This window comes from Gopherus flavomarginatus, chromosome 6 (assembly GCF_025201925.1).
Source record: "Gopherus flavomarginatus isolate rGopFla2 chromosome 6, rGopFla2.mat.asm, whole genome shotgun sequence".
In the NCBI taxonomy this organism is placed as follows: Eukaryota; Metazoa; Chordata; order Testudines; family Testudinidae; genus Gopherus; species Gopherus flavomarginatus.
In genome coordinates, this window is record NC_066622.1 from 71,216,250 (window position 1) to 71,230,683 (window position 14,434).

The following is a 14,434-nucleotide window of genomic DNA, read 5'->3' on the forward strand; positions in this document are numbered from 1 at the left end:
GCCAACAATGAACTTGGAGACACCAATCCACATCTGGACTTTCCTAGGAATGTGGCTTGGCTGGTAAGGAACTCAGTCATGCACGGACATGCGACTTGCCCAGGTGACTCCAGTACTCCATTTTGTAGCTGGACTTTGCATAGGAGAGAGGAGGGGGTCTTCACCCACAAGAGATAGTCTATTTAAGCTCAGGAGAGACTCTCCATTTTGTCTTCAGCTGGCTAAAGAGAGGGCCTTTCTACCCCCAAAGATATCTGAAAAAAATTGGAACAAAGGACAGTGACTGCAAGGGGGGTGAGTGATTGCTGAATCCAGACTGAAAGGAGATTAGTCTATAAAAGGAACCATTCTGGAACTGGTGAGGATCTTATCTGTATTCAGTTTCTTATTGTATTAGACATAGATTTGTGTGTTTTATTTTACTTAGTAATTCACTTTGTTCTGTCTGTTACTACTTAGAACCACTTAAATCCTACTTTCTGTATTTAATAAAAATCATGTTTTACTTATTAATAAACCCAGAGTATGTATTAATGTCTGGGGGTGGGGCAAACAGCTGTGCATATCTCTCTATCAGTGTTATAGAGGGCGAACAATGCATGAGTTTACCCTGTATAAGCTTTATACAGGGTAAAACATTTATTTGGGTTTAGACCCCATTGAGAGTTGAGCATCTGAGTGTTAAAGACAAGAACACTTCTGTAAGCTGCTTTCAGTCAAGCCTACAGCTGTTAGGGGAGGTGATTCAGACATGGATCTGGGTCTGCAGCAGGCTAGCAAGTCTGGCTGAAACCAGGCAGGGCACTGAAGTCCTAAGCTGACAGGGCTGGAAAGCTGGGGCAGAAGCAGTCTTGGCATGTCAGTTGGCAGCTCCCAAGGGGGGTTCTGTGATCCAACCCGTCACAATGGCGTAGTCGAGCAGGGTCTGTGCACAGTGATTGGTTTGAGATACTGGTAGTGATATAAGTGGTTCACATTCTAGTTATGTTCTATATATATACACACATTCATAAGCATATTTCCATAAAGCCTTATGGGTGGCACCATCACACATGGATCCAGATCTAATTCCACCAAGGGTGGTGAGGGAGTTGGCTGATATTTTTGAAAATTTGTGATGATTGGGGGAGGTCCCAGACAATTGGGAAAAGGCAAATATAGTGCCCATATTTTAAAAAGGGAAGAAAGAGAACCCAGGTAACTACAGACCAGTCAGCCTAACTTCAGTTCCCAGCAAAATCATGAAGCAGGTCCTCAAGGAATCCATTTTGAAGCACTTGGAGGAGAAGAAGGTGATCAGGAACAGTCAACATGGAGTCACCAAGGGCAAGTCATGCCTGACCAACCTGATTGCCTTCTATGATGAGATAACAGGCTCTGTGGATGTGATATATCTTGACTTTAGCAAAGTCAAGATACAGTCTCCCACAATATTCTTGCCAGCAAGTTAAAGTAGTATGGACTGGATGAATGGACTATAAGGTAGATAGAAAGCTGTCTAGATTGTTGGATTCCATGGGTAGTGATCAATGGCTCGATGTCTAGTTGGCAGCCAGTATTGAGCGGAGGGCCCCGGGGGTCTGTCCTGGGGCCAGTTTTGTTCCATATCTTTATTAATGATATGGATGATGGGATGAATTGCAAGTTCACAGATGACACTAAACTCAGGGGAGAGGTAGATATGTTGAAGGGTAGGGATAGGGTCCAAAGTGACCTAGACAAATTGGAGGATTGAGCCAAAAGAAATCTGAGGTTCAACAAGGACAAGTGCAGAGTCCTGCACTTAGGAATGAAGAATTCCATGTACTGCTACAGGCTGGGGACCAACTGGCTAAGCAGCAGTTCTGAAAAAAAGGACATGGGGATTACAGTGGATGAGAAGCTGGATATGAGTCAGCAGTGTGGCCTTGTTGGCAAGAAGGCCAACGGCATATTGGGCTGTATTAGTAGGAGCACTGCCAGCAGATTGAGGGAAGTGATTATTCCCCTCTATTCGGCACTCATGAGGCCACACCTGGAGTATTGCATCCAGTTTTGATCCCCCCACTACAGAAGGGATCTGGACAAATTGGAGAGAGTCCAGTGGAGGATAATGAAATGATTAGGGGGCTGGGGCACATGACTTAGGAGGAGAGACTGAGGGAATTGGGGTTGGTTAGTCTGCAGAAGAGAAGAGTGAGAGGGGATTTGATAGCAGCCTTCAGCTACCTGAAGGAGGATTCCAAAGAGGATGGAGCTGGGCTGTTCTCAGTGGTGGCAGATGACAGAACAAGAAGCAATAGTCTCAATTTGCAGTGGGGGATGTCTAGGTTGGTTATTAGGAAACACTATTTCACTAGGAGGGTGGTGAAGCACTGGAATGGGTTACCTAGGGAAGTGGTGGAATCTTCATCCTAGAGGTTTTTAAGGCCCGGCTTAACAAAGCCCTGGATGGGATGATTTAGTTGGTGTTGGTCCTGCTTTGAGCAGGGGATTGGACTAGATGACCTCCTGAGGGCTCTTCCAACCCTAGTATTCTATGATGAGCATAAATAGTCAGCACATAATATAAGGGACCATGCAAGGTACAGTGGCCCGTTTTAATTAATTTAGTTACACTGGTGCAAAGCCCCGTGTGGACACTCAGTTGATCTGCAACTGGCTAATACTGATCTAGTTTAATTAAGGCACTGAGCTTTGAAGAAGCATCTTCACTTTTGGGTGCCATTCCAAATCTAATAGGATGACTCTTTTGAGCATCACCTCTTTTGATGAAGGATAATTCCATCACTCATTTTTAAGGGCAGTCCTAGACACAGGTTAAGGAGGCAGCTGCCTCTGGCACCATATCTGAGGAGGCACCTACAAAGCTACTCACCAGCAGGACAGTCCTGGACCAGTCTTCTTTAGCTATGATGTTGCTGGCCTTCTCATCTACCCCTTTCAACAAGTGTCCTAAACTTCTCAGCTATGGGCTGCAGCAACCTTTGGGTCACCTTTGCATTGTCTGCTATGGCATGATTTTTGAAGCACAGCTGCAGTAAGGACATGGAACTTTAAGCACTCACTGTAAATGAGTGGATAGAAACAAGGGGACTCAATACAGGTTAAAGGTGAATCTCCAATTAATATCAGGATTGGGCCCAAGGACAGCATTTTGGAAGAAGAAATGCACCATCCTATACGGTGCTGTAAGCACTCCACTTACAAGTCCAAGCAGGACCAAATACTGAGCAGGTAGCAGGAAGGGAACTTGGAGAGATCTTTCCTAACGCAGTGACAGAAACCAACTCCAGTCTTTATGTTGAGGGACTGATTTTATTGCCTTTGAAAGATGTGATTGTCAGAGAGGTGTCTTACCAGTCTAAGCATCTAGTCTGCGACACCAACACTCTCCACAGCCACAGGTTGCAATTCAGTCAAATCAACCTTCATTCTTCTTGGGGTGGATCGGGTTGGAAATATGTATGGGGAGATGAAACTTTAAAAAGCCTAATTCTGTGAAAGGTCTCACAGTGCTTCCTGTTACATACTCAGATGCTACAGTTCTGGGGTGACATCCCATCCCCTTTAAGTCAATGGCAAAACTCCCACTGACTTTGATGGAGCCAGGATTTCATCCATCCTGCCTGTATACAGACTTAGCTCAATGGATGGCTGTAGCTCAGTGCTGCTCTGTGTAAGCAGTTTGGGAGGGAAGGGACGGTATAAATGTAAACTACTTTAATTGTTGTTTTAAACAATTCAGGGCAAAGTTTTCCAATCCAGATGCGCAAAGTTGGGCTTCTAAATCCACATTTAGGGTATGGCTACACTTGCAGCTGTACAGCGCTGGGAGTTAAAGCTGTCTTCGTACAGCTGTGAAGGGAAAGAGCTGTAGTGTGGCCACACTGACAGCTACCAGCGCACTGTTGTGGACACATTTGCAGTGGTGTTGGGAGTGGTACATTATCGGCAGCTATCCCAGCCATTTAAGTGGCTGCAAAGTGCTTTTCAAAAGAGGGGGGAGGGGTGGAGTGTGACAGGGAGTTTGCAGGGGAGAGGGAGAGAGGATTTTTGGAGCTGACACTGTCAGCTCCCTGCCTTGCAAGTTCTGACACACCCCACCCCTCTCTCATTCACTAAATGCAAATAGCCCTCTTTGTTTTTTTTCCTCACAGACCAGATAAGCAGCTGCTCCAAAATGTACCCACCCGCTGCTGCTTCTCTCCTCAAGCAAAGGCTAGCTGTGGACATTCCAAAGGGATCCCCCTGCCTGCCTCATTCACAGCAAACAGGAGCTGTGTTTGTTTTTTAGATAAGCAGCTCTAGGAGCCCCGAGTTCACAACAAAACAAAGAGAGGCATCACAACAAAACAAAGAGTGTAATCTTTACTTAAAAGCATTATGGGAAGGTTGCGGAGGTCAGTTACAGCGTAGTAAGATTAATCACTGTTTACACTGGCACCCCAGCGCTGTTCTCTTTATTCCTCTCGTCAAGGTGGAGTACGTGCAGCGCTGTAGGCAGGGAGGTGCAGCACTATATGTGACAGCGCTGTAACTCTCAAGTGTAGCCAAGCCCTTAGACACCTAAACAAGTGGCCTCATTTTTGAGCAGCAGTTCACTTCCCTCCCTGCAACTCCCCTACCTCCCCTCTCTAGTCTCACCTTCTCCTCATTCCCACACACCCCGCTTCTCTGATCTAGTTCCCACCGCTTTGCCTCTCTCATTCTCTGATCCCGGAAGACTTTTATAATGTCACACCCCTGGTCTGCACTGGGAAAATGTGTTAATTAATACACCATTAGCTAACTCATTTGCTAAACACACCTCATTCTTTCCTGTTAAATGCCTTGTGCACACACAAAAGCCTGTGCTGATTTTGCAAACAGGCATCTCCGTGAAACAAGGAGCTCAGAAAATCCACCCCTGGGCCTGAAAATTCATGGGAGGCTGGGGAAAAAATTGAACCACAAGCAATATCTGATTTAGTACAAACAAATATATAATGCTGAGCCTTCCAAACTCTCAGAGAAAATCCTTCCAGCCGATCTCAAACACCCAATTGTGCAGATATATCGGATACTCCAATTTAAAGTTAGAGGGGGTAATAAACAGGGCAAGGGTGGAAGTCTAGACTCAGCCATAACTCTGAAGCTACTACCAGTGCCTCCGCATTAAGTGTATAGTTTTGAGACATATTGATAAATGTGAATACACACAATTTTTACAACTATCAAAATTAGTAGATTCAAACTTATACATATACAAATTAAATGCTTATAATTTACAAGAAAATGTCTGGAGCTGGATGTGGAGGTGGGGGAGTGGATGGAGGTGGAAGGAGTCTTCTTAGGACTTAAATCAGGGTCTCAGGAATAGAGCTGGCTGAGGAAACAATCAAGTCTGCTTTGTTTTGAAGTTTACACTCTCAGAAGAGACAGCTTCAAATAATGCTGAAACCTCTTGATGCTCAAGACTGCAATATAGTTGCTGCTTCACGTGCAGCAGTGCCATCGAAGTTGTTAAACCACTGCTGTATAAGCTAGCATGCAACTACGGGACCTTTAAGGAGCAGAGACAGTTGGGGGTTGTCATAAACAGATAAGAGTTAATAGAACAGAAGTACTTCATATCTCTTTTGCCTGTAAAGGGTTAACAAGATCAGTGAGCCTGGCTGTCATCTGACCAGAGGACTAATCAGGGGACAGGATACTTTCAAATCTTGAGGAAGGGAAGTTTTTGTGTGTGCTGTTAGAATTTGGTGGTGGTTCTCTCTGGGTTCTGAGAGTGACCAGACGTGCAACCAGGTTTCTCTCCAATCTCCCTGATACAGGTTCTTATAGATTCAAAATAGGAAGTACTAGGTGATAAGGTGAGTTAGGCTTATGTTTGTTTTCTTTATTTGCAAATGTGTATTTGGCTGGAAGGAGTTTAAATTTGTATTTTGCTGAAAGGATTTTACTTTGTACTTGTATACTTAGGCTGGGAGGGTATTCCCAGTGTCTATAACTGAAAGACCCTGTAACATATTCCATCTTAAATTTACAAAGATAATTTTTACTGTTTTTTCTTTCTTTAATTAAAAGCTTTTCTTGTTTAAGAACCTGATTATTTTTTTTTATTCTGGTGAGACCCCAAGGGACTGGGTCTGGATCCACCAGGGAATTGGTGGGGAGAAAGGAGGGAAGGGGGAGAGAGAGGTTAATTTTCTCTCTGTGTTAGGATTACTTTCTCTCTCAGGGAGAGTCTGGGAGGGGGAGAGAGAAGGAGGGGGGAAGGTGGATTTTCCTCTCTGTTTTAAGCTTCAAGGAGTTTGAATCACAGTAATCTTCCAAGGTAACCCAGGGAGGGGAAGCCTGGGAGAGGCAACGGTGAGGGAAAGGGTTTACTTTCCTTGTGTTAAGATCCAGAGGGACTGGGTCTTGGGGGTCCCCAGGCAAGCTTTTGGGGGGACCAGAGTGTACCGGGCACTGGAATTCCTGGTTGGTGGCAGCGCTACAAGTACTAAGCTGGTAATTGAGCTTAGAGGAATTCATGCTGGTACCCCATCTTTTGGACACTAGGGTTCAGAGTGGGGAATTATACCATGACATGGTGTGCAGCGTGTGGGATAGATAGATAGATAAGATAGAATCCAAAAGCCAGTGAGGTTTTTATTTCTCTCCCTGCTAGCTATCTGCAGGCAGACTGAGAGGTTTGGGTTTAAAAGCAAAAGCCAGTAGGATATTTTCTTTCTCTTTCGCTGCTAGCTGTGTGTAAAGCAGGCTAGAAGAGATTGTTTTTAAAAACAAAAGTCTGCAAGTTTTTTGGTCTCTCCCTTCTGAGTACGCTGAAGGCATAGGCATTAAGTTTAACAAGGATCTTTGTTAAACAAAGGGACTCCAGTTGTGAGTCACCATATACGAGCAAAACACATTTGCAAATGAATGTTTGTTTTTTTTTTTTTTCTTTCTAACTCTGTCGGGAATAGCTAGGTAGAAGGAGTTTAAAAAAAAAACTCTGTTGCTAAGCAACCCAAAGAAGGGAACAGAAAAGCAGCATTTCAGGCAGTAAACACCAGAGGGCGCCCCAACACAAGAAAGCAGAAAGCATGACTACCAAGGACACCCTGAAACAGGAATGGGCAAAACTGGAGGCAGAGGAGCAAATCAAAGACGCAGACCACAAGCAAGACATGGAAAAGAAACTACAAGAACTAGAAATAAAACAAAAAGAGATGGAGCTGAGAGAAAGAGAAAGAGAGGCTGCCCACAGGAGAGAGCTGGAGATAAAAGAGAGTGGGAAAGAGAGAGGGAAAGAGAGAGAGAGCATGAACTGGAATTAACATGGGCTAAACAGAATAACACAGCCAACCATAACAACCCTTCTCCAGTTATTGTTCCACATCCCAAGAAATTTCCCACCTACAAGGCAGGTGATGACACTGAGGCCTTCCTAGAAAATTTTGAAATAACCTGCCATGGGTACAGCATCTCTGAAGACCAGTACATGATAGAGCTGAGGCCACTGCTCAGTGGACCCCTAGCAGAGGTGGCGGCTGAAATGCCTAAGGAGAACATGAACGATTATAAACTTTTTCAAACCAAGGCCAGAATCAAAATGGGGCAACACCTGAACATGCCCATCAGAGGTTCAGAGCCCTAAGGTGGAAACCAGATGTGTCATTCACCCGACACTCCTACCACATTGGAAAGAATTATAATGCCTGGATATCAGGAGCCAATGTTAAATCTCTGGACGACATACACCTCCTAATACAATTGGAGCAGTTCTTAGAGGGTGTTCCTGAGGAAATAGAAAGGTACATCCTAGATGGGCAGCCCAAAACTGTAACTGGGGTGGGGGAGATTGAAGCCAGATGGGTGGAAGTGGCAGAAAAGAAAAAAGCTACTATCAAGGGGAGCGAATATCACAGGGGTCACACCGACAAACCCTATACCCAAGGGCAACCCAAGACCCCACTTGCGACCCCACTTGCAACCCCAGGAACGCCGCTGACCCCCTATTCTCTCACCTCACCAATCTCCAGTAACCCACCTTGGCCCAGTGACCAGTCAGCTGGGCGATGCTTCAAGTGTAATGAACTGGGACATATAAAGGCCAACTGCCCCAAGAACCCCAACCGAATGCAGTTCATTACACCACCATCACATCAAAGATCCCCAGGCCCAGATGCCTCTCAAATACCCTTGGAGCGAAGGGAAATTTTGAGAGTGGGCGGAAAGAAGGTTATCACGTGGAGAGACACGGGGGCACAAGTGTCAGCTATACACCAATGCTTAGTGGACCCCAAATTCATCAACCCAAAGGCCCAAGTGACAATTTACCCCTTCATGTCACAAGCTGTAGACTTGCCTACAGCTAAACTGCCTGTCCAATACAAAGGCTGGTCAGAAATGTGGACTTATGCAGTCTACGACCATTATCACATCCGCATGCTACTGGGGGAAGACTTGGCCAACCAGGTAAAGTGGGCCAAGAGAGTGGGAATGGATACACGCAGCCAAGCTTCCAGACCCATCCCTGTTCCTGAGCCGTCCACAGGGGCCCGGTCTGTGTTAGCAGAGACCCAGACAGAGGTAGTGGACCCGGATCCCCTGCCAACGACTGCAACAGCCACAGTACCTCCAGTCCCAGACCTGGAAACGCAACCAGCACCAGAACCATTGCCAGCACTGACGCCAGCGCTTGCAAACGCATTTTCAACCCCAACGCCAGAGGGCGCCAGCGAGCCTGAACTGGCAGAAGCAGCAGACCACTATATCCAAGAGGCTAAGCCAGAGCCTGAAATACCACCTGGTGCACCAGCGGAGAGCGGTTCACCAGCCACGAAAACAACCCCATCACCTACATCGCTTCCCGAGGGACCAAGCCCATGTCCACAGTCTAAGGAAGAACTGGTGTCTCCAGCCTCCAGGAAACAGTTCCAGACTGAGTAGGAAGCAGATGACAGCCTTCAGAAAGCTTGGGCGGTGGCACGGAGCACCCCACCGCCTTTCAGCTCTTCTAACCGATCCCGGTTTGTTATAGAACAAGGGCTTTTATATAAGGAGAATATTTCTGGTGGACACCGGGAAGACTGGCATCCACAAAAACAGTTGGTGGTTCCAACTAAGTACCGGGAGAAGCTCTTAAGCTTAGCCCATGATCATCCCAGTGGCCATGCTGGGGTGAACAGAACCAAAGACCAGTTGGGGAAGTCCTTCCACTGGGAAGGGATTGGCAAGGATGTTGCCAAGTATGTCCGGTCTTGTGAGGTATGCCAAAGAGTGGGAAAGCCCCAAGACCAGGTCAAGGCCCCTCTCCAGCCACTCCCCATAATAGAGGTCCAATTTCAGCGAGTAGCTGTGGATATTCTGGGTCCTTTCCCAAAAAAGACACCCAGAGGAAAGCAGTACATACTGACTTTCGTGGACTTTGCTACCCGATGGCCGGAAGCAGTAGCTCTAGGCAACACCAGGGCTAAAACTGTGTGCCAGGCCCTAACAGACATTTTTGCCAGGGTAGGTTGGCCCTCCAACATCCTTACGGATTCAGGGACTAATTTCCTGGCCGGGACCATGAAAGAACTGTGGGAGACTCAGAGGGTGAGTCACTTGGTTGCCACCCCGTACCACCATCAAACCAATGGCCTGGTGGAAAGGTTTAATGGAACTTTGGGGGCCATGCTACGTATATTTGTGAATGAACACTCCAATGACTGGGACCTAGTGTTGCAGCAGTTGCTCTTTGCTTACAGGGCTGTAGCACATCCCAGTTTACGGTTCTCACCGTTTGAGCTTGTGTATGGCCACGAGGTTAAAGGGCCATTACAGCTAGTGAAGCAGCAATGGGAGGGGTTTACACCTTCTCCAGGAACTAACATTCTGGACTTTGTAAGCAACCTACAAAACACCCTCCGACACTCTTTAGCCCTCGCTAAAGAAAACCTAAGGGACGCTCAAAAAGAGCAAAAGGTCTGGTACGATAGACATGCCAGAGAGCGTTCCTTCAAGGTAGGAGACCAGGTTATGGTCTTGAAGGTGCAACAGGCCCATAAGATGGAAGCATCATGGGAAGGGCCATTCACGGTCCAAGAGTGCCTGGGAGCTGTTAACTACCTCATAGCATTTCCCAATTCCTCCCTGAAGCCCAGAGAGTACTACATTAATTCTCTTAAGCCCTTTTATTCCAGAGACTTACAGGTTTGTCAGTTTACAGCCCAGGGAGGAGATGACGCTGAGTGGCCTGACGGTGTCTACTATGAAGCGAAAAGTAACGGTGGCGTGGAAGAGGTGAACCTCTCCACAACCCTGCAACGTCTGCACCGGCAACAAATCAAGGAGTTGATGCACTCTCCCGTGAAAGTTTCCCAAAATCAACTGGTTAAAAATTGTCCTTACAATGTGAAAAATCTTGTAGTTGTACATAATTAGTAGCATATGTAAGGGTGCATGTGTTTAGAACTCTAGAATAAACAGATTAATAGGGAGAAATCACTGCCAGTGTGGTTCCACACTGTCAGCGATTTGGGGGGCGTGTCATAAACAGATAAGCAAGAGTTAATAGAACAGAAGTACTTCATATCTCTTTTGCCTGTAAAGGGTTAACAAGATCAGTAAGCCTGGCTGTCACCTGACCAGAGGACCAATCAGGGGACAGGACACTTTCAAATCTTGAGGAAGGGAAGTTTTTGTGTGTGCTGTTAGATTTTGGTGGTTGTTCTCTCTGGGTTCTCAGAGGGACCAGACGTGCAACCAGGTTTCTCTCCAATCTCTCTGATACAGTCTCTTATATGTCCAGAAAAGTAAGTACTAGGTAGATCAGGCGAGTTAGGCTTATGTTTGTTTTCTTTATTTGCAAATGTGTACTTGGCTGGAAGGAGTTCAAATTTGTATTTTGCTGAAAGGATTTTACTTTGTACTTGTAAACTTAGGCTGGGAGGGTATTCCCAGTGTCTATAACTGAAAGACCCTGTAACATATTCCATCTTAAATTTGCAAAGATAATTTTTACTGTTTTTTCTTTCTTTAATTAAAAGCTTTTCTTGTTTAAGAACCTGATTGTTTGTTTTTATTCTGGTGAGACCCCAGGGGACTGGGTCTGGATCCACCAGGGAATTGGTGGGGAGAAAGGAGGGAAGGGGGAGAGAGAGGTTAATTTTCTCTCTGTGTTAGGATTACTTTCTCTCTCAGGGAGAGTCTGGGAGGGGGAGAGAGAAGGAGGGGGGAAGGTGGATTTTCCTCTCTGTTTTAAGCTTCAAGGAGTTTGAATCACAGTGATCTTCCAGGGTAACCCAGGGAGGGGAAGCCTGGGAGAGGCAACGGTGAGGGAAAGGGTTTACTTTCTTTGTGTTAAGATCCAGAGGGTCTGGGTCTTGGGGGTCCCCGGGCAAGCTTTTGGGGGGACCAGAGTGTACCAGGCACTGGAATTCCTGGTTGGTGGCAGCGCTAAAGTACTAAGCTGGTAACTGAGCTTAGAGGAATTCATGCTGGTACCCCATTTTTTGGACACTAAGGTTCAGAGTGGGGAATTATATCATGACAGGGGTCAACTCATCTACCAATGAGACCTCTCAACACATGAGTTCAGTCTCACTCTCAAGTTCAGTCCCACTATCTAACTGGCTGGTTTTTTGCTCTGGTGAAGACACTGGATGACCATCACCCATTGGACACAGTGAACAAGTGCCCCATCTTTTCATTCCCAGGAAGTATCACAAAGATGCACTCTGCATCTGCTGAAGCCCTTGAATGTATTTCACACCTTTCTATTAACTTGTCAGTGTTGCTATTTCCATACAAAAGAAAAAAGTCTCACATTACTGTCTCATTACAACCTATAGAACTGTAACATGCAAATTAGCTCTAGAGAAAAAGTAATGCTTGGGTGAGTTACTTTTTGTGTTACAGTGGTTCCCATTAGAGATGGCCAGGTCAACAGCTTAGATCACTTCTAGTCCTATATTATGGAGGTGACAGTCCTGGCTTCACAGTTGAGTTAATTTTTGTACCTGAAGCAGACATTCCATCTCCTTTTTATATATTTAAAAATATCATATTCCCCCCCAAGTTAAAGCACACGCTCTTTGAGAGTAGAATGAATGTACTGAGAAATTACAAATCTATTAAGTAGTTTGAGTTAAAAGTAACGCAAAATTGTTCCTCTAAGAAATGTAGCTCCCTGTGAATGTGAGAGTGAGAAGGATGGAGAACCTGAGTCAAACACTCCAGCTGCCACGCTCCACTGTCACAGTGCAAGTCAGCTCTAAACCCAGTTCAGTTGTCCAGTATGTTCCGGCAGCTTTGTGCAGCTCTAGAATGCCATAAAGCTGCCAGAACACACAGGTGAATATGGTCCTAAAAGATCAGCATTTTAAAATTGATACTACATATCTTCAAAACATCAGAACTATCATTCTTGTTGGGTTTCTTGTTCATGTATGACATTTTTAATAATTAAAAAACTCCAAATTAATTCTCAAACAGAAACCATCTTGAGACAGAGCTAAGAAAGATGGTACATATCAGTAGTTGAAGGTAAAATACTTTGAAGAGGTTGAAATTATCCCCAGAACAATGCCCTTTAGTGCCATCATGAGGGGGGAAAATAGAAAACATCTGTGCCTTTAAAAATAGTTTCTTCCCACCTCCCTTTTGGCCCAATACCTAAGTAAAGGAGAAATAACATTAATTCCAAAGTCCTCTCAGAATATGTATATTAAGGACTGGCTCCTGTCATTGTTTTACTTCCCCCAAACATCTCTCATAAAGAGCAGATGTATAAGGAGAACCTTTGAAGCAACCTATTTAGCTGTTGGCCTACAGTTAAATCCACATTCTAATGCATGCCAAGATTAACTCTTCAGAGATTTGCTCCCCATCCCTACAAGGCCAGCTGTGAAAGGGCAGTAGAACTCACATAGTACAGTATTATTTCTCTTTTCCACTTGTGGATTTTTATGCATCAAAAGATCCACCTCTCTTCTCTCTAGGCTGCTGTCTTTTACCAACACCTTTATCATCATAATTCTTTGCAATAAGGTGGTGTCATCCCCTGGATAGCATACTGGACTAAGAGTCAGGAGACAAAGATTATATTCCTGGCTTTGCCATCAGCTCTGTAAGCTTGGGAAAGTCTCTATGCATTAGTATCTCCATCTGAGAATGGGGACCATGAGATTTATTGTCTTTGGTAATGTATTTTGATATCTTTGGATATAAGAGTTAAGGGCTAAGAATAATTATTAGTTGCACTCCGTTGGGGATCTTTCATCTAAAGATTTCAAAATGTTTTACACTTATTAGGTATGCCTCACAACATACTTGAAAATAAGGATTAGCCTTATTTAACAGATGGAGAAACTGAGGCACAGAGTAGTTAAGTGACTTGGCCATGGCCAAGTACTGAGACAGTAGCAGAGATAGAAACAGAAATTGGGAGTTCTGGTGCCTTTTCTGCTCTAACCACTAGAAAACACATCCTCCCTTTCTTGAGTCTGTAGTATAATGGTTAAAAAAATTATTGTGCATTACAAGTCCATGAACAGTAATAATAGAGTCTCTCATTGAGTTTGACAGATGAGCTACAGTCATTATTATTATTATTATATTGTGGGTACTGAGACCAGAAAATATAATTTAAAATGGTTTTATGGAGCTTTTTGAGTTATGTCATATAAATGCAAAATTATTCAGCATTATCTGTGCCAAAAGAACAAACAACATTCAGCAATTTCTTTTCCTTCACTTTAAAGATTTATATCCAGATTCAGCCCTGGGATGGATGTTTCCAACTTCTGTTGAAGTCAGTGGGAGCTGAGCAAAATCTGGCCATCCTAAATGACTGTGTTTAATACAAGCAACCATCCTGTTACAATCTAAGCAGCTAATGGTCTGTGAGAAAAGAAATTATCTTTATTCTAAAAGCCAGGGTAGATATTAAATATTGTGTCCTAAGCAAGAAAGCCTCCTATTTCTTATTTAATCAATAATGATATGAAGAGAAACATACAAGAAACTACCTGCGACAGATGCTGCATCCAAAATAGTCCAGAATCTTGGATATCTTTCCCTGAAACCTGTAGCCTAAGTCTTCATAGCCACAAACTTCCCAGTGAAATGCAGGGTTGGTTTGTTTTTTGATTTCTTTCTTTCTTTTTGCTGCTCTGTTTATGTTTCGTAACTAAGCACTCAGTAGTCTGGCAAGTGGCTAAGCAAGTGAACAATAAATTCCCTTCTCTCAGTTGCACGCCCAGCCTAGCACCTCCTAGGTTGGAGCTGAAGGCAACAACATGGCTGCTGTGTGTTGTTTATGCTTCCCTCTTTTTTTTTTTTTTTTTTTTTAGGACAGTTCACTCTCCAGTTGAAGCAGTCAGCTTTTATAAGCTGGCTGAATGGGAATCTGTTGGGCCGTGGGCATGTAAGAACTCAATTGGATTACCTGACGCATAAGGCAGCCTTAGCTCCAAAGCTCAGCGGCCAGTCAGCAGGC

At 44.6% G+C, this 14,434-nt stretch overlaps 1 protein-coding gene across 1 annotated transcript in view; it reads right to left on the reverse strand.

Annotated features, from left to right (window-relative positions):
- FRMPD2 (FERM and PDZ domain containing 2) overlaps nt 1-14,112 on the reverse strand; it is a 135,015-nt gene extending 120,903 nt beyond the window's left edge. Inside the window, exon 1 of the mRNA XM_050960056.1 lies at nt 13,955-14,112. Coding sequence (XP_050816013.1) covers nt 13,955-13,982 — 28 coding nt within the window. The 5' untranslated portion in view covers nt 13,983-14,112. The remainder of the gene's footprint in view (nt 1-13,954) is intronic.
- Nucleotides 14,113-14,434: the final 322 nt, after the last annotated feature.